Source organism: Solanum dulcamara, chromosome 6 (genome assembly GCF_947179165.1).
Source record: "Solanum dulcamara chromosome 6, daSolDulc1.2, whole genome shotgun sequence".
Classification (NCBI taxonomy): Eukaryota; Viridiplantae; Streptophyta; class Magnoliopsida; order Solanales; family Solanaceae; genus Solanum; species Solanum dulcamara.
Genome location: NC_077242.1, coordinates 76,015,651 through 76,042,720, shown reverse-complemented (window position 1 = coordinate 76,042,720; position 27,070 = coordinate 76,015,651). Strand labels below are relative to the sequence as shown.

The following is a 27,070-nucleotide window of genomic DNA, read 5'->3' as shown; positions in this document are numbered from 1 at the left end:
AAAATGTTGTTAATAGATCATGATTGTTATACTATAATAATATATTTAGTGTAAATCCACCAATTGATCTGAATAAAATAAAATATATGCAGATTTTATCCCTATCTTATGAGAGATAGAAACTACTTTCAATAGAGCTTCGACTTTAGAACTGTTATACAATCTTGGGAAACAACCACATGAATTCAATTGAAATGGACATTTCATTACTATTATATTGTGAAAATGACTAAGCTAGCGTTTGGCCCAAGTTTTTAAATATTTCTAGCAAGTAATTTTTGGGTGAAGTTTTAGTAAAGTTTTATCATGTGTTTGACCACAAATTTTTCCAAGAATATTTGACTATTTTAAAAAATAGTATTTTATACCCTTAAGTTCTAAAAATTATTTAAAACACCCATAAGTTTGTGTTATTATTTTATAATGAACATGTTCCGTTAAAAAAATATTATAACATAATTAATTACAATCAACAACAACAAAATAACAACATGGGCAAGAGCAATACATTAATCAAATTAAAAACAAATTGTTCTTTTTCTCCAATCGTATCACTCAAACTATTCTTTTATAAAATCTTCCTACATTCTACAAACAATCTCTTCCCAACAATAAATAATGAGTGTTTTTATAAAATATAAAAAATTGGAGTAATTTTTAACTTTTTAAAACTTCTCAAGTTTCCTAGTTCTTTGTTTTTTTGTAGAATTTGAAATATTTGCCAAGTAATCACAAATTATATGTCCACACACTAATTTTTAAATTTTCCCCCAAAACTATTTAAATTTGTTTCAATAACAGCCACACATATAATGAGATGCAGATAGATAGATATCATATCTTGTTTCAATGTTTTAATATTTTTTTTTCCTGGATGAAATAAGAAAATGTTGTTCACACAAAATTTTGTCAATTGCTATTCTTCTTCTACCAATTTTTCTCATCTTTTTTTGAAATATAGAAAAAGAAGATGGAGTACTAAACATTCAACAATTTCATTTGCAAAAAAGAGAGAATTTTCTGAAAATTCAAAAGTTGAAGAAAACTCAATTTTCTCTCTGAAAATTCCAAGAAATTTTCTTGTTCAAGCTGTTGTTGGAGTTTTTGCTCTGGGGTTCATTGATGCAGGGTAAATTTTCCTAATTTATAAACTTTATTTTTATATTTATTCACATTTTAGAATACATTTCACCACGCTGACGTGAATTAGAGATTTCGGGTTCTAACTTTAAAAATTGGGAAATTTTTAGTGGACAACGGTTTCCCCTCGACCATTATTAAGAAAATCAGGAATTAGTGATCGACAGTTTTATAGCTAAACAACAAAATTAGGAGCTGAGTCCTTAGCGATAAATTTTATAGCTAATTTTAGGTTTTCTTGAAGTAAATGACCTTTGAACGATACATGTTTAAATTAGTCGGATCAATGTATTTCACATACATTTCAATTTGCTATAACAAGCCCTCTTTTTTCTTGATTCTTTATGGGAAATTGACATAGATATATAGCCGTTCACTGAAAAAGAAAAAAAACTATCATATATATAAAAATATATGTATATATATTATGTATATTAGCTAAAAATTGCATATATTTTTCACCAAGTGGCCAATTGTGTAATTTCTCCTCTTTTTTATTTTTTTATTTTCCCCATATTTTTTACTTAATAATATTTCAGGTATAGTGGAGATTGGTCAAGAATTGGAGTGATCTCAAAGGATAATGAAGATTTACTGAAAATTGCAGCATTTTTTGTTGTACCTTTGTGTCTCTTCGTGATATTTTCTTTCTTTAAGAAAGTTGAAGATTGAAAGCTTTCTATATTTTTATCCTTTTTATAAAGTACAAAAATTGGATTTTCAATTCAAATTATTACTCTATTTTCCAAGTTGATATATCACTAGGTCGGTCACCACAAGTTTATGAAATTTCATTCCTAGGTTATATATATGATTCCAAATTTATGGTGTTTTCATATATATCCAAACGACATTTATAATCTTAGTCCATAACAATATTTAAAGTTAGCGCAAAGAATTTACCTGTTACACAAATTTCATAGTGTTAAGAGCTAATTATATCCTATCTTTGTTTTTTTCCAAATTACAAATATTTCTTAAATTTGGTGGAATTCGGATACATCTCAAAACGTTCTGGTATATTGCGTAAAGTGATGTATCTGACCAATACATCGCGTAAAGTAATGTATCTGATCGATACATCATGTAAAGTGGTGTATCCGAGAATAGAGGAGAATATAAATTTTTATAATTTTTTAAAATGATAAAGAATTTTAGAGAATGTAGCAAAATTAATTGTATATTTAAGTAATTTTTTCTTTTATTTTACTATTCAAGTTTTGTCGGATTGGATTGGATCAGGCCGGACTTCTGTTTGGTGTTCCTGAATTTTCTTGTAAATGTAAGGATTTTTCGAGGATTCCAGTGCTAGGATTAGCATTAGAGAGTTGTAATAACATCAAAACATTGATATTTTAACTAAGATGATGAATTTGCAAGATAAATTTCGATTCACTTGGCAAATACTTCCTTCGTCTCAAAATATTTATTGTATTTTTACGTACACGCCTCTTAAGAAATGTTGATTAGGAGTGTTGGACTATTTTGCCCTTTTTATATATCTTAAGATATAATTTCTCATTATTGAATATTTACTCTATGTATGTACTATAATTGACTTGTTCGTAATTTCCAAGAACAAACACTACTAAGGGTAAAGTAAAAAAAATAATTAGTTTTGTGTTGAATTTCTAAAATGACACTCCATCCGTCTCATATTAATTGTCATATATACTAAAAATACTTGTCTCAAAATAGTTATCAATTTAAACAATCAAAAGAGAATTAATTATTTCTTTCCAATTTTGCCCTTAACATTAATTATTTTAGAATTAAGAAGCACATAAATAGATAAATATTAAAAAATTAATAAGGAATATATTAGCCAAATAACACTTCTAATTAATTTTTTTAAAGAATTTTATATAAAATATTATTATGACAACTAAAAAAATATGAAAAAAATAATAATTATTTTGAGATAAATATTTTTAATTAAAATAACAAGTATTTTTAGACAAAAGAAAAATATAACCATAGAAGTCCATTAAATGTCATCATTATTCTTGGAGTTTGGATCGTGACACATCATCACTAGTCACATCTTGATCGTTATGCACAAAATGGGAAAACATTTTCAGTCACGTCTTTTTAAAATTTCTACCATATTATAAAATAAAACATCAAACACCAAAAAGAACATATGTAATAGTAGTAATGAGATTCATACCAAGTTCAATTTTTCAGGAAATTATTTGATTAAATTAAGCTGAGTTTGGACAGATTAAAATTAATTAATGAGATTAATAAATGAATAACTCATTGAAAAATTCGACTCGACTTTCACCAAATAAATTTCTTTCATTATTGAATGTTTTTGGTCATCAAATTTTGTTACGTAACATAACTAGTTTTCATGAAATTAATGTGAGACCGATGTTTTTTACTTTTGTCTCAAAGTATCTATTGTGATTTTCTCTTACACGTTTCAAGAAATACTTTCTTAACTATTTTACTAAAAATAACATAATTGAAGTGTGTGTAGTCTTAAAAAAAATTAACTAATAAAGGTGAATTAGTTGATATTATTTTGAACTTTTAAAATTACAATTAATTAGATACTTATTTTTAAAAACTACTTCAGATAATTTGAGAAGAAGTGAGTAAAAAAAAATACTATTTGATCGTTGTAATCATAGAAATATTTATTTTGTTTAAACTAGGTTGTTTTTCCTCAAAGTTTGCGTCATCGTACATAAGTTATTACATTCTTAATAAATTACAAATAAGTTGACAGTTGAGAGTGATATACAATTTATTTCTATTTTTTTATAATTTATTTGTCTAAACTATTTCACATAAAGAAGATAAAAATAGCGTCACTGATCACTTTTCGACCTCGTCTTCAAATAATAATCATTATTATGAAGTTTTATTTTCATGTCATGAAATCTTACCTATAAAATTTGAAACTTCATAATAATGGTTATTTTTTTAATTGCAAAAATTGAAGAATGATGATTTGTGAATAGATTGAATTATAATCCATCATTTAGTCATTTTAACTCAACTCATCTCGATCCAACTAACTTTGAGTAAGATTAAGCATCAACCCATTATTATTTTAGCTCCCCACCCCCACCCCCCATCCCCCATACACACTCATTTAAAAAAAGAATATCATCAACCGTTTATTTATCACCCCTAATTCTATTACTTGCTTTTAATATTCACAATTCACGATGTTTCAATTTAAAATCATTTTACCATTAAATAATATGGTGCTATGAATATGACTACTTTTTTTTTAATTATATATCTCGATTTCAAATTATTAATATAAAATTATTCTTAATAAAAAGCGTTATTCCTAAATGGATCCTAGCCAACATAAATTTAAATTAATTGATCTCTAATGAAAATATCGGATATTGGGTGGAAAGAAAAAGACTTAAAATCTATAATGAAATAGTAATATTTTCCATTTAAAGTCATGACTCTAGTGGGACATTATGAGTGAGTTTGGCGCACTGTTTGAAAAAAATAAGTTCCTTAAAAAAAAAATTTGGTAATCATAATAAAAATAGAGAAAATAAATTTCGTAAGCGACATTTTAAGTTTCTTATCTCCTTCCTATCGACTTAACACCCCCAACCCTCACCTTGGCCATCCCGCCACCAACGCTCAACTCGTCCCACATCAACTCGTAGTGTTTTGCTGGATTACACATAAATATTTTTGGGATAAGATTTTTTATTTTACTTATCAAACACTAATAAATAAATAAATAAAAATTCTATTTTTCAACAAAATATTTTTCCACAAAAAACATTTTCGTCCTACAAAACAAATGTCCCTATATGAATCCTTAAAAATCCTACCATTCAATGGCCCATTTTCTACACCTCCTAGCTTCAAAGCCAGAGATTTAAGAGATGCTATGCTATCCAACATAAAAATAATCTAATTACAATGAATCTTTTAAATTTGTTGTGTAATATAAATTTGCAAATCAATTCACTTCGTAATAACTTCAGAATATGTAGTGTTTGAAATTTTATATGACTCAAGTTCAAATACATATGATTGTATTAAGTTATTTTTATCTAAACTTAAATCATTATTTGTCTGAAGTTCATGCACATATGATTGAAGTTCATACATATATAATTAAAATTCAACCATTTTTTATTTTAACTTCAAACAAAAAGGCCTTTTATCTATATAAAACTTCAAACATTCTGAAATGAATTGACGACGTGTAAAAATTCTTAAAAGCTGGATATAAATTAAATAACAGTCTCTAAATAAAATACTCTATAAAAATTTATTATCCAATAGTGTCATAAATATCATTCAGAATACTACGATGGAGTTTCACTTTTCTTTAGTTTCAAATACATGATTGTATAAATAATGAGTTTCAAATATTAGCTATTTTTCAATGACTTTTGAAGTCATAGCTATTTTTTAGTTAAATGTCTAAAAAATGATTATCAACTATATAGGCCCAACAAAAAGAGGGTTAGCCATGTTAGTTATGTTACTTAATTAATAATTAATTATGTGTTAATTCAAATTCTATTTGTCACTCACTTCTACTTAATTGGTTAGATTTGAGTTCTACAAACGAAAAAAATTGATATAGAAGTTTTATTTTAGAAATGAAAATATCCAGCACATACTGAATTAACTGAGTGTATATCAATTGGTTAAAATTATATTTTTTTTTAAATCTAATAAAAAACATTATTGGTGCTAACTTGTTAATGCATCTTCAAAATTATAATATCTTTGATTCTTTATAGACGTGGCCTAAATTAAACCTTGAAAATCTTCTTTGTTGTTTCAAATAAACTTCTTATCCTCTAAACCCAATCCAAAAAGAACTTTTTTTGCTTCTTCTTTCTTATTTTTTTTAGAAAATTAAACAACATGGGTTGTGGTACAGTGGTGGGACTGATCCACCCTTAATCACAGGACTCGAATTCGAGCCCTGGATATAAAGAAAATTATTTTGTGAGCGCCACCCCCGAATAGATCCTACAGTGCGCGATTCGAATTTAATTGAGGTTTCACAGACTCCAAACACCTAATGAGAAAAAAAATGAAAAAAGGTCAAATAGTTTGAACATGATAACAAGTTGTTTTAACTTTTTCTTGAGTCTAGCTCCTTCTACTCTCCTTTAATGACAAAAAATAAACTCCTAAATTTTTCAACATATATAAAAGATTACTAGGTTCATTTGTAACTTTTATATATACAGCCACCACTAGGTAAAACACTTTCTATTAAGAAATTTTCATCGTTAAGATTTAAATTCGACATCTCTAATAAAAAATAAACTAATCTAAATTATTCATTATTCGTTCCACTCCATTTAACTTTGGTTTAATTATTTGGTATCCATAGTCCACTTGTCTGATTAATTCATATTCATGTTGGATAGGCGTTAAGTAGGTAAAACATTAGTTCTCTTTAATGAAAAAAAATCTTAACTTTTTTTTGCTATTTGTTTGACTAATTCGAATTCGTACTAGATAGGTGTGTCGGACAAACACACTAAAGGGTAAAGCGCTTTCGACCAAGAAAATTTTATTCACATAATTCATGGTAGAACTCCAATTATTTCACTAGTCCCCTCAATTCAGCTCGTAAATGGCAAGGTCTATAAAGCTATTGATTATGTCAAATCCATAACTTTTATTATAACTCCACCATCGGGTAAACCACTTTATCCTACCAAAAGTATTCATTATTAGGGTTCAAACTCGACATCTCTAATTTCAAAATGGATTATTCTGAACCATCCCCCACTCCCCTTCACTATGGTTATTAAACATTTGATATTAGTATTTTACTCGTCCGACTAATTATGATTCGCACTAAACACGCCCACCAAACAAGGTTACTAGCCCACTAAGGTGGTAAAACACTTTCTATTAAAAATCTCACATTTTTGATATTTAAATCCAAAATATTAAGAATGGAGGTATCTGAACTATCTCACCCATACCCTAAAAAGTCTTGTAAATTGCAAGATGAAAGATGAAAGAATTGGAAGAGAAATGAGAGGTCTAAAATTGCTAGCCTTACATTCTTTCTGATATACACACAACACATATGTACAAATAACAAAAGGTCTAAAAGATCTCTTAGGCTACTATGGCTTGGAGATTGTATTACCTTATCCTATCCCCAACAACAACAACAAAAATAAACAAAATTAAAACAAAACAAAATAAAATAAAACCCTTCTTATATTATTTCTTCTCTATATCTCTTCTATATTTTTTCATATTTTCTCTTAGATAATATACTCACAAGAACTACTAAAAAAAATTTAAAAAAAATTATTTTTAACTCTTGTTATATATTCTTTCCCCTTATCTTCCTTTGTTTCATTTCATAACATTCTTCTTCATCTTATCTTTGCTTCATTCAAGTCCTCTCTTCTTCTTCTTCTACTTCAACAAAAATATTGAAACAAAGTTCAACATTTTATTAATACATATGAATTTTCATTAATGTTTCCTCATGTGAATTATATGAATATTTAAGTTTTTTTAAAAAAAATATATATATATATTTTCATTGAAGTGTTAAGAAGAAGAAAAAAAAATGGCTCCCAAAACAGGAAAAGCTAAGCCACACAAAGCAAAGGGAGAGAAGAAGAAAAAAGAAGAGAAAGGTAATTGTGTTATATCTACTTTATCTTTTTATTTAATTAATTGTCTTCAATTTTTTTTTAAAAAAACAAAATTCTCATGTTTTTTTTTGTGATAATAATTATCAAAATTTTATTCAAGTAAGTCAAATTGCTAATTGTTATGCTATGTCTAAAGTTTCTAAATGGTTTTATTATGTGTTTTTGTCAATTCCAATGTAATTTTTATCAGAATTTCTTTATATCTTGTATTAACAATATTTATCAAAGTTTTATTCAAGTGAGTCAAATTGCTAATTGTTATGCTCTTAAGTCTAAAGTTTCTAAATAAGCCATGTTTTTATTATGTGTTTCCAGCATAATTTCTATCAGAATTCTTTCTATATCGTATTAATAATCGAAAATTGATAGACTTTTTTTTTATTTGACAAGACTTTCTTATATCTATGAGTTTTTTGAACCCGCTAATTTCACGACTAATTTATTGAGTCAATTACACTCGAATTATTATATCATTAAACTAACGTAAGTTGTGAATAATAACAATGTTTATTCAATTAAGACTTGAATTGTTAATGTACATAATAAAATAATTTTGAATTATTCATGTTATATATTATCAGAACAAAAGTTTATCAACCCCTCGATAATATTTTTTCGAAAAATGTTTTTTCATATACATTTTATAATAAGTTCATGAGATAATAAACCATGACACATATTATCGTTACGAGTATCATAGTTGTCGATACTTTTTAATCATCGCCTCAATGGAAATAAAGAATTTTAAGGTATACACATTGATAATTTACACAATCTAATCATTATTAAGGTAATTTTTGCATATAACTAAATCCCAAATATAAATATTTGATCATTCATATTTATTTATTTATTTTTGCATTTTTCTATTAATAATTATTTTCTTGTGTTAATTCTTGAATTACAGTTCTGCCAAACGTTATAGAGATAGCAGTGGAAACACCTGAAGACTCACAAGTGATGCTTAAGGTAAAGTTAATTTACTAACGGCAGGAGTCGTTTGGTATGTGGTATAAGATGAAATATTTGAGATTAAATTTGGGATAAAATTTATATTATGTTTGATTAACGATATAATTTTATCCAAAGACAAATTTTTGACCATACAAAATATTCATTTTAACTTTAACTTGTGACTATAATTTTAAAATAATTTAGTCCGCAGATCAAACCATCCGTAAAAGTAATAATCAAAATGGTTGACATTTTAGGGTATATCAACGGACAAGATTTTAGATGTGAGAAAGCTCTTAGCCGTCAATGTGGAGACATGTCACGTGACCAATTACTCCTTGTCACATGAGGTAAAATTTATTATTTTTATTACTTTTTTGGGGGGATATTTTTCTATTTTCATGTTATAATAATGTCCTTTTCATCCTCCATTTCAAATATATATACTTTTTTTGTGAAAAAAAAGTTTGAAAGGAAAATGCAAAAATTAAATAAAATTGTGATTAATGGTGTGGGGCTTAGACATTTAACTTTGAACCAAGTTAGTTAGAGTTTTTTTTTTTTTTTTATAATTGTAGTGTTTGAGTTAATTTGTGTGCATTTGTATTAATTTTATATGGTATTTGATATTTTTTGGCTTTTATCATCATAAGTATCCTGAATAATTTTCTTTACTTATTTTTTTTAATCTTTCCACTCGATTTCAGTATCCATTTGGGGCAGACTAAATTCGAATTGGCGTTAAAAAAAGTTTTATATTTGGGAGGGATGAAACACTCCCTAACAAAGACGACTATAGACATGACTCAAACACCAAAGCATCTAATTAATAATGAAGAAATATTTATCACTTAATTTTATTTTATTTACTAGAGTTAAATTCCAAAATTTAAAGGTCCTTGTAATTTGATATTTAATACTTCTATTAGAGAAAAAAAACGATTCATGTAATTAACCTTCTAACTAATGATATTATTTTAAATATAGTTCACACACTTTTAAAATGCAAATTCATTGTAATAAGAAAGCATATACTTCCTTTATTATGTATTTAAAAGGACAATTATTAAGCAGATTTTTTTCTCTTCAATATATCAAGTATTAAAACATAATAAGCTAGAAATCCGTTATATGAATCTTTACTAATCATATATTTTTGTTAAGTTATACCAAAAAATAAAAGTAATATATATTTATATATAAGTTATAATAGTTCCAAATCTGTTTTGATATGTTTTGTTTGAGCTAGGTGTATTCACAATATATAGGTTAGGTTTGCGTATACACCCCCTTTCCTATGCCCTATTTGTGGGATTACACCAAATATGTGATTGCTATATAAGTAATAATAGTTTCAAACTTGCTTTGATGAAGTTTTTTCGGAAATAATGTCTCTATCTTCACAAAGTAAGAGTAAGGTATGCGTACACACCACCCTTCTTAGCTCCAGCTTATGGAATCACACACAATTTATTATTGTTGTATAAATAATAATAGTTCCAAACCTTTGATGAAGTTTTCTCGAAAATAATGTCTCTATCTTCACAAGGTAGAAGTAAGGTTTGCGTACACACCATCCTTCTCAACTCCCATTTAAGGAATTACACTTAACTTATTATTATTATTGTCGTATAAGTACTAGTAGTTTCAAACCTGCTTTGATATGATTTACTTGAACTGATACTCTTTTAAAAATAACTTATTTCATAAAGTAGAAAATAAGATTTACATATACATCATTTTTTTAAATTTTACTTATGAAATTACACTGATTACGTTATAGGTGAGAGGAATGAGGCTAAAAGATACAGTGGAGATTGTGTTGCTGAAACCGTGCCACCTCAGCTTAATCGAAGGTACTTTTCTTTATGCTCTTGGTCCCACTTATATATGCACTGCTCACAAAGAAGATCACGTGATCCCCCTAATCCTTTTCCCACCACATATTTGCCATTCTACGATATTGAAAATTTCCGTTCGATAATTTTTAAATTTTTAAATATTATAGTCGGCCATTAGTATCGCTAGCCAACATTTATAGTATCACTATCAAAATATTAATTATAATTATCGTATCCTCAGTTACCATCATCAACCAGGTCATATATTACCAACCATCATTATCGATCGCCATAATTATAACCAGTGACTATTATCAATTGTCACGATTATCACTACTTACAACAATAACAAACCCAGTATAATCCCATAATGTGGGGTCTGAGAAGGGTAGAGTGTACGCAGACCTAACCCCCACCTTGAAAGGCAGGGCGGCTGTTTCCGAAAGACCCTCGGCTTATCACTACTTATTATTTATAATTATTACTATCAACCATCAACTACTATTCACATAAATATCGATAATTACTACCATCAAACATATCAAATATCACCGATCACCATCATTATCAACTATTACTATCATTCGTAATTAACAATGATCAATTTATCACCGTTAACCATAACTTTCCACTACAATCACTATTAGATACTAATTACAATCATCAACATCAATCACTACTATCAATCAACTTCTACCATCATCGCCATTAATTATCATCGTCATTAATCACCGAATAATTTTTTTTAAAAAATATATTTTATTTTATATATTTTATTTTATTTTGTTGCAGAGGATTATACAGAAGAGCAAGCAGTGGCTCATATTAGAAGACTTCTCGACATAGTTGCATGCACCACTTCTTTCGCCGGTTCATCTTCTTCACCCAAAACCACCGGTCGAACCGGTACTGAACCCGGTCCAGAAAATGCACTGGCCGAACCAAAATCAGGCAAGCCTAAAACTCAGGAACCGAAAAAGGTCGGCGCTAAGCCGTCGAAGCCGGATGCCGCCGCCGGATGCGACTGCGCCGATGCCGGCGACGCGGCGGAGAAAGGTGATCCCGCGATGATGTGTCCCCCGCCGCGGTTGGGACAGTTCTACGACTTCTTCTCGTTCGCTCATCTCACTCCTCCGATCCAATGTGAGTTTTTTTTGTAGTAATTATGTAATTAATTTTATTATTGTGTTTATGTGGTATGCAATTTTCTATTTGATTATTAGAGCTGAAAATGCACGGGAAAGAATTTTCAAAGGCTTTTCCTGGTTGCAATTTTTTTTTTGTTCTTACTCAATAGCCAAGACGATATTTAAGTCGAGGATTTGGATAATATGTTAGTAGTTAGTCGTCGTGTATTGTATTGTATTATGTTGTATTGTAGTGTTTCGTATTGTATTGTTTTAATGAATACAATATTTGGATATGTTGTATCATTCTCCGTCGTTATATAATCTCACACGTTTATAATTTAAATGATATAACTACAAGAAACTAGGGTACAGGATAGAGCTATTTTGAAAAGGTAGAATAAAGGATAAAATATAATTCCTTTAACAATACGTAAAGACAAAATGAAAAGAAAATATTAAGGTAATGACGCGCGATCATGCCAAATCGGTCGTTATACAAAATGAGTCCTTTTGTCGTTACCTAATGATGGATTTAAATAATACGATACAAGAAAAATTAAGTAACAATCAAAACAAACATTATATTTAAACTAACAATACAATACAATACAATGGGTAACAACCATCCAAACAAGGTGTAAGAGATTGCAGGTGGTATGTTGTTGTGGTATTTTTTGGTTCTTACTTGTAGCTGCAAATTTGATTAATGAATAAAAGATCCGTCTTTTACTTTCGAAGTTATATTTTTATCTGCTAATCTTTTATTTGGATTTTGCAGATATTAGGAGATCAAGTCGACCATTCCTTGAGGATAAAACAGAAGATGATTTTTTCCAAATAGATGTGAGCTTTCTTTGTTTTAATATTTAGTTGTTGCGAAGAAATCCGTTCAGATTAGCTGATTAAAAATAGCTGATAAGTGTCAACTGTCAAGTGTTGAAAAGCACTTTCAGATGTTGAAACTGGTTTTAAAAATTAAAAGTTACATGTTTGGATAGAAGTATTGAAATTAATAAAATAATATAGTTAATCATTTCTGTGGAGGTGAACGTATTAACACAATTCTCGTAGTTTCTTGTTCGTCGATTGCTGTTGCAATCTATGTTTCTTGTTTGTCGATTGCTGTTACCATATGTGTTTCTTGTGCTTCGGTTATCACATTAATTCATTGTTGTTACTGTTCTTTTTCTATATGCTATGTTCTGCTTTCCATAGTGCTTTATTTCGTTGTTGTTACTGCTTTCATTTTTGCATTCTCTTTTTCAAATTGCTTTGAGATGCTTTACTAAGGTTTTGTACAGTCTACCCTCTCCTCAGACCCCCACTTGTGGGGATTACAATGGATATGTTTTTTTTTTCTTTTTTTCTGGAATGATAAAGATAAATACATTAAATAATGGCTCTTGAAATACATTAAATAATGGCTCTTGAAATACATTAAATAATGGCTCTTGAAATACATTACAGGTCCGAATTTGCAGTGGCAAGCCAACAACAATTGTTGCTTCTAGGACAGGTTTCTATCCTGCTGGAAAACGCGCTCTTTCGAGTCACTCTTTGGTTGGATTGTTGCAACAATTAAGTCGAGTTTTTGATGCTGTGAGTGAGAATGCATTTTGTTAAACTTTTATCATCTATCTGACCACACAAATTCAGTATGTATTGGCATCGACAATATATATCATTTCTTTGTTAATTGTTCGTTTGTTCCAGGCATACAAGGCTCTCATGAAAGGATTCACTGAGCATAATAAGGTTAGTAATATTTGTCTATATGAAAGTTGTCTTGAGTTCAAGAATATGCAAACAACGAATGCTCAAGAATGGTCACCTTTGCTTACAGTTTGGGAATCTTCCTTATGGTTTTCGAGCGAACACATGGGTTGTCCCTCCTTTTGTTGCTGAAAATCCAGCTACTTTCCCTCCACTTCCCATGGAAGATGAGAATTGGGGAGGAAATGGAGGTGGACAGGGAAGAGATGGTAAGCATGATCATAGGCCGTGGGCGAAGGAATTTGCGATTCTGGCAGCAATGCCTTGTAAAACAGCGGAAGAAAGGCAAATTAGAGATAGGAAAGCGTTTCTACTGCACAGTCTATTCGTTGATGTATCAGTTCTCAAAGCAGTTGCTTCCATAAAGCAACTAGTGGACAATAGCTCTAGTTCTACAATTTCATACGAGGAAAAAATTGGAGATCTTCTTATCAGTGTGACAAAAGATATGTCAGATGCGAGCAAGAAATTGGACAACAAAAACGATGGCATTCAGGTGCTAGGCATGTCGCCAGAGGATCTTGCAAAGAGAAACTTACTTAAAGGCATAACTGCAGATGAGAGCGCAACTGTTCATGTCAGTTTCAATATATATATGTTTGTAATTAGTCATTTATCTGCAAGTTGATTTGCTATTCGGTGAAGCATTCATATCTTATGATCGTTATGTGTTATTGCAGGATACTTCTACCTTGGGTGTAGTGGTGGTTAGACACTGTGGCTACACAGCTATCGTAAAAGTTGTAGCTGAGGTGAACTGGGGAACAAATCCCATTCCTCAGGATATTGAAATAGATGACCAGGCAGAGGGAGGTGCAAACGCATTAAATGTTAATAGGTTAGTATAGTTAGCCAGAATCAGATGCCAATAAGATCATTAGATCAATATATGTACGCCAGTGAATTGTTTTTGATTTTCATGAACTATTCTACTAACGGTATTCTTCATCTTATGCAGCTTGAGAATGCTGTTGCACAAGTCATCAACGCCTCAGCCATCTAGCCAAGTACATAAATTACAAGGTGCAGATGTCGAAGACGTTCAGGCTGCTAAGTCTTTAGTAAGACAGGTTCTCGGTGAAAGCTTGCAGAAGTTACAGGAAGAAGGTAGTAAACAAGTGAAATCTATTAGATGGGAACTGGGTGCATGTTGGGTGCAACATTTGCAAAATCAAGCCTCCGGGAAAGTTGAGTCTAAGCAAACTGATGAAGCTAAAGTAGAGCCAGCGGTAAAGGGTCTTGGGAAGCATGGTGGTCTGCTGAAGGAAATTAAGAAGAAATCAGATGACAAGAGCAGCAAAGCCAGTTCAGGGAACGAAGTTTCTTCAAGTGACGCGAACAAGAAAGAGCTAGAGAAACTAGACGAGGAAATGGAAGTTCTTTGGAAAAAGGTGCTACCTGAAGCAGCATATTTGCGCCTAAAGGAGTCAGAAACTGGTCTTCACCTTAAGGTGTGTTGCTGGCTTTTATACCCGTACCATTCCTTGCATGTTTAGTTTCAAAACTGCAATGTATGAAACAATAGCTCTGAGGGGTCACGCGTAAGATAAATCTGTCATGCTCCATCATCATGTCCAGTTCTTAAACTGTATTCTGGTTCTGTTTATTTTGACAGTCACCCGATGAGTTGATCAGTATGGCACATAAATACTACGCTGATACTGCCCTTCCAAAACTGGTCAGTGCCTCTATATACTTGCATGTTTATCCTGCTTCTTGAAATTTTACCAACTCTTGCTGGCTACAAAATTGAACTTTTGAAAGGTTGCTGATTTTGGGTCACTGGAGCTTTCACCTGTTGATGGAAGGACACTGACAGATTTCATGCACACCAGGGGTTTGCAAATGTTCTCCTTGGGACGCGTGGTAATTACTTCAGGCATTAAAATCTCAATAAATCTATGCAGTCATTTCTAACTTTATTAGTGCAGTGTCCAGGCCCTAATTTCTATATACTTTGAGTAAAGGGAAGCATAGATTTCTAATCAGCTTTAAAAGCACTGAACTAAGTTCTAACTGTAGATGACCTCATAGTAAATAGCAGTCACTTTATGACAATCAACCTTGTATTCTCACATCCAAGACCAAAATCATTTCGTCTCCTAATTTTTCATTGCTGACACTGGATACTGGAGATTCTAAAAAGTAAAAAATGCGTACTACTTCTATGAATAACAATTAACTAGCCAATACAATATTCTTATGAAAGAAAGTCAATGAATAGCAATACTTTTTAGTATCTCATTAGCAGAGTTGTAAACTCCGATTCTTCTAGTTTTTATCCTTCCAGAGGATCTTCTGTGAATAAAACTCGACTTCCCGAGAGAAATAACCAAGTTTTGCTTCCCAAGATATTTTACCAAGTTTCCCTACTCCATGTTTCAGTATAAATTCTTTCCTACTAGCTCTTTTAAATCAGTGAGAAGGCTATTTGATAATGTCTGTTCTAGAATATTAAACAGTCGCATAGTGTCTGAATTCTGAGTGTTTAGTTTCTCATTTACATACTTTTAGGCTTGTTTCCTGTAATGCTTAATTTTTATAGACTAGGATAGTGTTTGTTACACCTTTGTAAAAAGCCTTTGCTAGGTTTTCTGAATACCCTTCAACAACGACAACATACCTAGTGTAATCCCACAAGTGGGGTCTCGGGAGGGTCACGACCTGTTATTCACCATTTTCTTGTAATTTTGTTTGGTCTCCATTCTGTTAATTCACGCGATACTTAGTTGGTAGGAAGAGACTTAAGGGAAGGGAAGTGGAAACTGTTAAAAGTCTTTTTGATGTTTTCTTGGTAAAAATTGTGCAGCCAACTCAACTTCTTTTTGTTTTAATTTCTAAACTTAAGATTTAACTTTATTTCATTTTTTGCTTCTGATGTCAGGTGGAACTTGCAGACAAACTTCCTCACGTTCAATCTCTTTGTATTCACGAGATGGTTGTCAGAGCTTACAAACACATACTGCAGGCTGTTGTGGCAGCAGTTGATAATATTGCTAATGTGGCTGCATCAATTGCTTCTTGTTTAAACGTATTGCTCGGGAATCCCTCTGCAGAAAATGATGATTCAGATGATGATTTGAAATGGAAGTGGATAGAAAATTTTCTTTCGAAGAGGTTTGGGTGGCAGTGGAAGGATGAAAGTAGGGAGGATCTTAGAAAATTTGCCATTCTTCGAGGTCTTTGTCATAAGGTAATCAAATTCTAATGCTAAGAAATTGGTGTCCGGTCCTTGGTAAATCTTACCCACCTCATCTGTACTAACAAATAATATTTCAGGTAGGACTTGAGCTTGTCCCCAAAGACTATGACATGGACTCTCCATTTCCTTTCAAGAAGTCGGATATCATAAGCATGGTCCCTGTGTACAAGGTATGCACACTAGTTTCCAAATGTCAGATGCAGAATGTGAATTATTAGGAGGAACCTCAGGAAATTTTGACAATTGTGGATGTTCTCAACAGCATGTTGCATGCTCATCAGCGGATGGGCGTACATTGCTGGAATCATCCAAAACTTCTCTGGATAAAGGCAAACTGGAGGATGCTGTAACTTTTGGAACTAAGGTAACATTTTTGTGGTTCAATGGCACAACTTGATCATCATTAAAGGTTTCGAACTGAGATTTGTTTTAATTTCGAAGGCACTCTCAAAACTCGTTTCTGTATGTGGTCCTTACCATCGAATGACAGCGGGTGCATACAGTCTCTTAGCTGTGGTACTCTACCATACTGGAGATTTTAATCAGGTATAAATTTATATTTTAGATTCTGAAATGGCTTCACAACTTTGGTAAATGCTGGCATCTTTTTGAATTGCCTAAATAACTGAAATACTAGTCTGTTTATGTTATTTGTGCATCGTGTCCCATACATTGGATAGGGCAAACAGTAAGTGTTTGCTACTAGTGTGTTATGTGAGCATCCTGTCCCCATGTAGGAGGGACATATTTTGGTCAGTAGAATTTTCTTAAAAGCAGAGTGTTCTATTTCACGAAAAACCTTTTTATGGAAATTGCTGCCTTTTCTGTTTCACTGGTTACAATGCTAATTTTCTTTTATAGTTCTTAACATTTGCGAATCATGATTTTCTCTCTTATATATGCAATGATTCCTCATATCAGGCTACTATTTATCAACAAAAAGCTTTGGATATTAATGAAAGAGAGCTTGGACTTGACCACCCAGATACAATGAAGAGTTATGGAGATTTAGCAGTTTTCTACTACCGACTTCAACACACCGAGTTGGCATTAAAGTATGTGTACCTCTCCCTTCCTCATGGAAAACTCTGGCATACAAAGTCATGATTATTTGTTTATTTCATTGCTAGCCATCAACTCTAGAGTGATGGAAACTTACTGTGTTGATCCTTATTGATTAAATCTGATGGTATCTCTTCATGTTTATCAGGTTTTTGAATAGCTTCTCTTATTCATCAACTTAAAAAGAATAAATCAACTGCAGTGCTTATTTGTTTTGGAGAAGCTGCTTTTTCAGCTTCTGTTACTATCCAAAATCATTTATTTCTTCACCCAAACACCTTCACTCTCTAAATAAGTATTTTTTTTTTTAAAAAAAAGCAGCACTTTTTAGCTTTGTAGAAGCTTGTCTAAACTGGCTATTACTTGGTCCACCGTTGCTTGTTGCAGACTCTTTTTTCCAGCAGAAATTGCTTCTCTTGCAGATCTTCTTCCATTCCCTCACTGACTTTACTTCACTATATAGAAGATATAGCTATGGCTCTATTATTGAAATTCATTTTTCTATTTATAGTGGAAACAATCTTGTTTAATTTATCCTCGTGCCCCAGGGAAAGGCCACGAGGCTAATGGTTTGAGTTTTGCCTTCCTGATTCTATTCAATGTCACTTATTAGAAGATGTTTGTAGCGTTAGTTATTAAGCATGATGCAGCCTGAACCATTCTTTGAATGCAAGGAACTGAAACTTGGTATTAGATAAATAATGGAATAACCATGCCAACTTCTTTGTGTTTATGTAATTTTAATGATTTGTGCCTTGCATCATCTTGTATGAGAACACTTTGTTATGATTACTGACAAAGTGATAATTGTTTTTCTCTATTCAGGTATGTCAATCGTGCCCTCTATCTTTTGCATCTTACTTGTGGACCTTCTCATCCAAATACTGCTGCAACATATATAAATGTTGCAATGATGGAGGAAGGTCTCGGAAATGTCCACGTTGCACTTAGGTACCTTCACGAGGCTCTTAAGTGTAACCAGAGACTTCTTGGAGCTGACCATATTCAAGTAATTTCTCTCTCTATTATGTTTGTGTCCAGAAAATCAGCCCGTTGGCATATTAAATTTTTCTTAACCCAAATGTTTGTCTCCTCCAGACTGCTGCCAGCTACCATGCTATTGCAATTGCTCTTTCTTTAATGGAAGCATATTCCTTGAGCGTTCAGCATGAGCAAACTACACTTCAGATACTGCAAGCTAAACTTGGACCCGATGATTTACGTACTCAGGTATAAATTAGTTTGAAGTCTGGTTATTCAGCTTGTTTCTCAATGATGAACCTTGTGTCAATCTTATTCAGAATTTTCTGCAGGATGCTGCGGCATGGCTTGAGTATTTTGAGTCTAAAGCACTTGAGCAGCAAGAAGCTGCACGGAATGGTACCCCGAAGCCTGATGCCTCTATCTCTAGCAAAGGCCATCTAAGGTAGTAATATTCTTTTCTTCTTTTCCTAAGTTTACATTTTATTATTTAGTTAGAATTGTAGGAAACAACTCGCTGTATAAATTTGGCTTTTTTAAAAAGTAACCTTGCACAAATTTGAAAGAGTAACAAATTTATATAGAAAAGCGATTCAGTAGTTTTTTATTTCCTATTCCATACTTGCATACCCTAATCAAAATTTTGTTTTCCTCTTTGATATGTGTAGTGTCTCGGATTTATTGGATTACATAGCTCCAGATGCTGAGATGAAGGCTAGAGAAGCGCAAAAGAAGCAAGCTCGTGCAAAGGTTTGGGCTTCTTTCTCCTGATATAAACAACCATTTTCTATTTAGTTCACTTCATTGAAGTATCCTATTTAAATTTCCTCATTTATCGTATATAGGTTAAAGGCAAAGCAGGGCAAAATGGGGGAATAGCTACCGATGAATTTGAGAAGGATGAACTTCTTTCTCCAACTAGTCCTGTTGTGGAGAACTCCAGTGATAAAGAGAACAAGTCGGAATTAGACAACAAATCAGAATTGAAGATTGCAGAACCCACACCTAAGGAATCTGATCACATTTTGATAGAACAGACATTACTGGAGAAAAATGATGACGTGATACTAGAGGATACCTCTGAGGAAGGATGGCAAGAGGCTTTACCAAAAGGCCGTTCAACAATGAGCCGTAAGATTTCTAGTTCTAGGAGACCTAACCTTGCAAAACTTAACACTAACTTCACGAATGCTTCCCATTTACCTAGAGCTCGAGGTAAAACCACTAATTTTCCATCTCCAAGATTGACTACAAATGAATCTACGGCATCATCTGGGCTATCTCCTGCTTCAAAGAAGTTTGTGAAGAGTGCTAGTTTCAGCCCTAAGTTAAACACTGCTGCTTCACCAACTGGTGGTACTGAGAGATCTTCTAAGCCAAAATCAGCACCTATCACCCCTGCTCAAACAGAACAAGTTGTCAAAACTAATTCAATTGTCAGCTCAATCAGCGTTCAGGCAGCTGGAAAACTATTTTCTTACAAAGAAGTTGCTTTAGCTCCACCTGGTACCATTGTGAAAGCAGTGGCAGAGCAATTGCCAAAGGATAGTAGTTCAGAACAAACCAAGGAGACTGTGGCAACTGATTCAACTCTGCCGACAACAGCGAAAACCAATGATGGAGAAAAGGCTCAGAAAGTCAATGGAGAGAAGCAACATGATGATTCTGGTGACACTCAACAGAGTAAAGAGAAAGCACCTGTATCAGCCGAATTTTCTGACGGGACAAAAGCTGATGCTTCTGGGGAGAAGGACGGAGTTGTCACAGCTTCAGAAGTAAAGCCTGCTGCTAAAAACAAAGGAGACTCTACAAATAGCTCCATTCCAGGGATCCAAAATAATCGTTCTTCCAGTGATTCAAATGCTACTTCCAAAGTCAATATGCTGGAAAGCAAAGCTGATAAAATCCCAGACAACTCTTCTGATCTTGAACCTGCTAATGATTTAGTGACAGAGAAGGATTCTTGTCTTACAAATGAAGGAGCTGCAGTGAAAGAGAAGAATGATGATGAACCCAGTGATCCAGGAAGTGTCACATTGCCAACTGGAGTAGATAAAGATATTACCAGCAATGCTAGTACCGTGCTTACTGAATCAGACCAGCAAGGTGATTCTGAGGCTGGAAAAGAAGCAACCAAAAAACTTTCGGCAGCTGCACCACCATTTAATCCATCGCCTATTCCAGTTTTTGGCACTATCCCAGCACCAGGTTTCAAGGAGCATGGAGGAATATTGCCCCCTCCTGTAAATATCCCTCCTCTGCTTCCTCTGAGTCCTGTTCGTAGATCACCGCATCAGTCAGCAACAGCGCGAGTTCCGTATGGTCCACGCTTGTCAGGTGGCTATGGTAGGTCTGGAAATCGAGTTCCACGAAACAAGCCTGCTTTTCTCAATGGTGAACCTAATGGGGATGCCAGCCATTTCGCTATTCCTAGAATCATGAACCCACATGCAGCTGAATTTGTCCCTGGCCAACCATGGGTTCCAAATGGCTTTCCAGTTGCTCCAAATGGTTACATGGCTTCACCAAATGGATATGCAATATCACCAAATAGCATACCAGTATCACCGGATGGTTCTCCAGCATCCTTGAACAGTACATCAGTGACTGACGACGGACTTCCAGTATCTCCAGTTGAGGCAGGAGAATCCCCTTCAGCTGTAACTGTGGAAGAAGCTGCTGAAAATCACGATACAGCGGTGGCCGATGGAACTGAAGTGGAAACCTCCAGTAGTTTGGTAACTGACCAGACAGAAAGTCAGCAGATCATGCAGGATCAGGAAGAAGATGTGGAAAAACAACATGACATTCCTAAAGTTGATGAGAAATCACAATGTGAAAATGGAGAAATGTCTGAAGATACACCTGCACAATCTGATGAGATTACTACGTCAAAAGAAACATGTAGTACTGTCGTTCTTGAGGAGAAAGGAACCAAGCGTTGGGGAGATTATAGTGACAGTGAAAATGAGGTTGTTGAGGTAGCAAGTTGAAGAAATACTACATTCATTTAAAAGCAGTGACCTTCTCTTCATCAATTGGTTTTTTGTGTCTTTACTTTACAGCTGACTGGGTATCCCTCAAGGACAGCAGCTGAATCGCAGAGCTGTTTTCCTGCTCAGATGTCCGGTGAAGATCAAAACCAAGTAATGTACTGACTTCCTGGTACAGTTTGACTTGGTTGAAGCAAACTCGTTGGAATTTTTGTTAGCACGACCACAGGTTGCTGCACAGAGAAAATATACTTATATCGACTCCTAAAGGAACTGAGTCCATCCATGTATTTGTTAAATTTCACTTTTCTCTTCAATTTTGTGGGCTCGAACAGAAGATGCAAAAGATTGCAACTCTGTCGAGTTTGTCAGGGGATACGTTTGAGATGAACAACAGTGCATGAGAAGCGAATCATCTTCTGAAATCGAGGTCAAGTGATTGTTTTCTCGTCGCATACTTTTGCAATAACCAGGTTTGGATGCTGATTACTGTCAAATCTAATAAGTGATGCTTCATAGTTTAGTGTAGAACTTTTTGTATAGAGTAAAGACAACTTCATGGATTTTGTAATTTAATCTTACCATTTTGTTTTGAGTGCAACTCTATGGTTTCTTGAAATCTAGTAATCTACTCTTCTAACTTGTGTTTGCATCTTTACCATATGCCCATTTACTTTCACAAATATTTTACCTGATTTATTTTGTACTATTTATTAAACATACCTTGTGTAACCCCACAAATGGGGTCATAAATGTGGTCTGGGGAAAGTGGTGTGTACGCAACCTTTACCCCTACCTTGTGAAGATAGAGAGGTTATTCCCTATAGATCATCGGCAAATAAAAGAGCCATTTTACAGGTAATATCTTCTTGATAATCACTGCTTTACATAATCAAAAGTATGAATTTCATAATCTAATATAGTCCTGGAGCTTAAAATCTTTCACACAGAGTCCGGAAAAGGGGTGTGATGTAGGCAGTCTATCCTGATGCCAACATCAGTGGTTTGATTCTACAGCTCAAACTATTGACCAATAGGTCAAATAGAAACAACTTTATTGTTGCTCTAAGATTTCCCATACGATAAATGATAAATTTGTAAATCTGTACTTCATCTCATGAATACAAGCACTTCAAGAGAATCAATGGCATAGTGGACTAATTGAAACTTCCAACAACATTACAAGGTATAGAAAAAATAAATTATATACAAATGCTGGAGTACATGCATTAACCTAACTCCTAATTGTGTAAAAAGAATGTTGAAGTTTCAATGCCCTTTGCAGCCATTGTCTACCCCATCATACCTTCATTGCTGGGTGGCCATCCTCGTCGCCAATCCATAATAACAAGGGAAGCAACACAATGTGTGAGTGCTGCTGCAACGACGAACACATGGAAGATTTGATGGCTGTGTCCTACAAGGTCAAATGCACCAGGTTTGCATCTTTCTGGAAATCTTGTCATGTAAAATACTGCTCCAATAGCATACAAAATTCCCGTGATTATCTCATACCCTAGAGCTACAAGTACTTGTGGATGACCAAAGTGTAGGAAAAGTGCATGTGTAGCTGGGATCAGTCCTGAGAAACCCATAGCAAGAAAGAGAGTAGCCCTAAAGGATCTGAAACGACCGGAGAATAGAGCCGGGGAGAGGAGGGTGATAATGGCAAGTATACCAAATATAGTAATGGTAGATAGGTAAAAGATACACCAGAATGGTTGATCACAGAAGATATAGTAAATTGGGCAAAAGAAAGAACAGACTATCATGAGTGAAATGCCAGCATAATCTAATCTCCAGAAGAAGAGGTTATATCTAAGTGAGTGACAAGCAAATAGATGAGAGAGAGTGCTGGAAATCAAACAACCCATAGCTCCTCCTAAGAAAACAAACCAAGGCCATATGGCAACTTCATAACCATCTCTATTTATGTCTAGAAATGATGGATTTGTTATCTGTCTGGTATAAGAGTCCTGCAATCAAAAGATCAAACTATATGATGCCTTGGTTCTTGTTTTGGAGCTCAAAATCTGCACATAAGCGAAACCGGAGGCGGATTTCGTGTATTCAATTGAATCTAGTATTTTCGATACAAAATGTAAACATATGCATCTATATGCAATAAATCACTAAAATTTCAACAAATATTGACGTTTGAACTCATAACCTCAGAAGTACAATCAATTCAATACTAAGAACCTTAAAAAATTGATCATGTCAAGTTTAAATTTTGGATCCACCTATGCGCAAAACAAGCTGCCCCGAAGAAAGGGGTTGCATTCACTTTATTTGGAGCATGAGCCAAGTATTTATCGGAAGCAATCGAGAAATCATAGTAGCTCAGTAAGTTGGCGGTATGAATTTTTACCTTGTTGGTAAGGGTTCATTCCCCACCTTGTATTCTCCTCTTCCCCTGCCCCATTTTTTTTCGGAAAAAATATATCGAAAACAATTTTTCTACCTCGTGAAGATAAAGGTAACATATGTGTACTATTCATGAGATTACACTAAATTTTAAAGAAATCCTAAAATAGACAACAATAACAAAAGGCTTAAGTGATCTACGACTCCTTAAAAGATTTGTTTCAATTTTGAAATTAACAACTTAATCAAAAAAAGAAAAAGCACCCTACCCCCTACGAGTCATCTTCTTCACCATATTTTAGTTTTCAAGCTTTCTCCATTTGTTTCCTGCACTTTTTTTGCTTTTTAAAATTTTGTTTGTTTCTTTTCAATCTTTATTAGAAAAAATCTGAATCAACTAATTAAATTTCTATGAAGAAAGAACAAAGAAGAAAACAAGAGTTTAGGCACCGGAGTGAAGAAAGTTAGCCTATAGCCGTCAATTTTCATTTTCGATCACCTCCAAACAAATATTACAATTCAAATTAAAATGTAAACCCATTGAGTTTATCAAAAATAATATCCAAAAAATTCGATAGAATTAATTTGAGTTCTTTCAATTTTTCTTTGCCGTCGATTTAGAAATGATTAACCGCCGACAAATTCTCATTCTTCTTCACTATTGTACTAGTCTCTGTATATCTTTCTCTCTGACGTATCAGATATGAAAAATTTCGATTTGTGGTTTGGAAAAGGAAATGTTAGGAAAGAAGATGAATTGAAGAAGAAAGCGGGTTGGGTAGCGTGGGGGCAGGTAAAATATGTCATTTTTATTTTCACTTTTTTTTATTAAAAAATATATAAACAAATGTATTTGAAATAATTTTAAATATAAAATCATTTTTTCTATTATTTTTGGAGCTCGGTGCCACATGTCATTTTTTAATTAGTCATTTCACCATGTCATCTCCGCACACACTTCATATTTTTTTTTTGTTGATTATCAAAAAAATGTTTAATAAGAACAACTTTTGAATAATTAAAAGTATTTTAAATTATCTAAATAAAATATGCAGACAACTTTAAAACATGATTTAAAAGTCATAACAAAAACTTTATCCAACGCATACCACGTGGATATAAATAAGCATTTCAATTTTGTTTTATTTACCAACAAAAATAAATCCTCATTTTTTTCCTCCACTATTTGCGTGAAGATAAGACAGAAAAAAAAAAGAACAACAAAGCACTAAATTAGGAAAATATAGAAAAAAACAAACCAATTGCATGTGAGATACAGCTAAAAAAACTCCTAACCAACTCTGGCTTTAATCACTTCAAAATTGCAAAATTGTCAGCAAACTAAAATATAAAATTAAGCAATAAAAGGTAGAATTTATAGTAATAATTATTTCTGATAATTAAAAACACCTCAATTTTGACATATAAATAAAATAAATATTAAATAAAAAATATTTATATTTAAAGATATAAATGAAGGTAATATAGTCGAACGCCCCCTCCTAATTACTTTGTCTAGTTATAATTTAACATAAAGTTTTTAAAAGTATTTAAAAAAATTGAATCTTGTCATATTAACTTAAAGATATGTAAAATATATAAAATTGTCTGTTAATTTTGTAATCTTAAATATGTTAAGTAAACGGTTCGAATTAATTATTTTATTTTTAAAAAAAGTAAAATAGATAAATTAAAATGGATGATTATTGTTTTTATTAGGGACATAAAAAAAAAGGCAGCTTCACGCACTAAGCTCACTATGCACATTTTTCGACAAAGGCCAAACTCGTGAACTCTTAGTTATATAACAATAATTTTATCAATTACGTGAAGATTTTTTTTATTTTTTTTTAAGAAACAGGTAAAAAGATCCAAATAAAACGTGTTACCTACCGTACCCCTAACATTTGGCGCCTAATATAAAAAGTTTATCGGAAAACTTACCGGAAAAGTATCGCCGGAGCCATTATTCTTCATATTCAACCATTCTCCATCACCCGTCCCTCTGTTTCATCATCATCCAATTTCATAAACAGCTGAAAAATGACAAAAATAAACACAAAACACCTTCAAAATTACTTCAAAAACCGAACCTGAAAATTCCGGCGAACAAATTCTCCACCGTCGTCGTCTTCTCCGTCAAACTCATCACTGTCAATGTCACAAATACCACAAATCCTCCCAAATGCCTAACGAACAAAAATCACCAAAAAATCAGAAAAAAAATTCAAAAAAAAAATTCAAATCTCAAATCACCGAAAAAATTATTAATTCTCCTTACGTCCAAATATTTAATGTTTCATTATGCCATGAAAATAAGCTGAGAGCCATATCCTTCAAAGGCCATTCACATCGATAATAATCTCTGATAAATTCGTTATCCTGAAGGTATTCAGGTAATGCTTCGTACTTTACCAATTTTTTTCTCCGATCTAATTTCTCATCATTTTTTCTAATTGTTTTATCGATTCGATCTTCTGATTCGACTCGTTCGCCATCTCTGAGTTTCGAAATCTTCTTTCCTCTTCGTTTCATTTTAGCGAACGAGCGACTGTGAGCAAGGTCCGACGAGTCGATCTCAGTTCCCGGCGAATTTTCGCCGGAAAACTTTGAATTTTTCGCCGGAAAGCTTTGAATGAATGTGTGTTAAAAAAATGCTAATAATTTGTATCAAATGTGAAACTAATTCAAAGTTGGCAGAGACACACAAATATTTATAGTAGCAAATGACGTGCAGCCACTAATTATAATTTTTTTTAAAAAAAATAATAATATTTTTTGGATTAATTAATTTTTTAATTTTTATTTTCCAGTTTTTTTTTTTGTACTGACGTTGTAAAAAATATTTATACGGTTGTAGAGTACAATCAAAGATAAAACACTATAATAAATATTTATTTGTTATATAGTAAATGATAATAAATAGTAATTAGTTATAATAAGTTAAAATACACTGATCGTGTCGATATTTTTTAAT

At 32.5% G+C, this 27,070-nt stretch overlaps 2 protein-coding genes and 1 long non-coding RNA gene across 5 annotated transcripts; 2 read left to right on the top strand and 1 right to left on the bottom strand.

Moving 5' to 3' along the window:
* Positions 1 to 865: 865 nt before the first annotated feature.
* On the top strand, positions 866 to 1,822 carry LOC129893110 (uncharacterized). The gene is made up of 2 exons (XR_008767391.1): positions 866 to 1,129; positions 1,680 to 1,822. It is a non-coding gene; the product is annotated as an uncharacterized LOC129893110 (long non-coding RNA).
* A 5,682-nt stretch (positions 1,823 to 7,504) lies between these two features.
* On the top strand, positions 7,505 to 22,366 carry LOC129891577 (protein REDUCED CHLOROPLAST COVERAGE 2). 3 transcript variants are annotated; one of them, XM_055966982.1, is made up of 24 exons: positions 7,505 to 7,772; positions 8,698 to 8,759; positions 9,002 to 9,094; positions 10,528 to 10,600; positions 11,378 to 11,728; positions 12,494 to 12,558; positions 13,183 to 13,314; positions 13,429 to 13,470; positions 13,559 to 14,065; positions 14,169 to 14,326; positions 14,447 to 14,939; positions 15,104 to 15,166; positions 15,253 to 15,354; positions 16,373 to 16,681; positions 16,768 to 16,860; positions 16,953 to 17,054; positions 17,132 to 17,236; positions 17,612 to 17,745; positions 18,578 to 18,761; positions 18,851 to 18,982; positions 19,054 to 19,178; positions 19,402 to 19,483; positions 19,579 to 21,705; positions 21,799 to 22,366. In XM_055966982.1, the coding sequence occupies exons 1-24, from the start codon at positions 7,703 to 7,705 to the stop codon at positions 21,889 to 21,891; spliced, it is 5,697 nt and encodes a 1,898-aa protein (XP_055822957.1). In that variant the 5' UTR covers positions 7,505 to 7,702; the 3' UTR covers positions 21,892 to 22,366. The 3 variants fall into 3 exon arrangements, with proteins under 3 accessions (XP_055822957.1, XP_055822958.1, XP_055822956.1); XM_055966983.1 differs by having other exon boundaries at positions 7,506 to 7,772; positions 19,066 to 19,178; positions 19,579 to 21,714; XM_055966981.1 differs by having other exon boundaries at positions 7,506 to 7,772; positions 19,579 to 21,714.
* A 413-nt stretch (positions 22,367 to 22,779) lies between these two features.
* On the bottom strand, positions 22,780 to 26,828 carry LOC129891578 (heptahelical transmembrane protein 2). The gene is made up of 4 exons (XM_055966984.1): positions 26,375 to 26,828; positions 26,187 to 26,282; positions 26,038 to 26,098; positions 22,780 to 23,702 (listed from the first exon to the last, which is right to left on the bottom strand). The coding sequence occupies exons 1-4, from the start codon at positions 26,626 to 26,628 to the stop codon at positions 23,019 to 23,021; spliced, it is 1,095 nt and encodes a 364-aa protein (XP_055822959.1). The 5' UTR covers positions 26,629 to 26,828; the 3' UTR covers positions 22,780 to 23,018.
* Between the last annotated feature and the right edge of the window lie 242 nt (positions 26,829 to 27,070).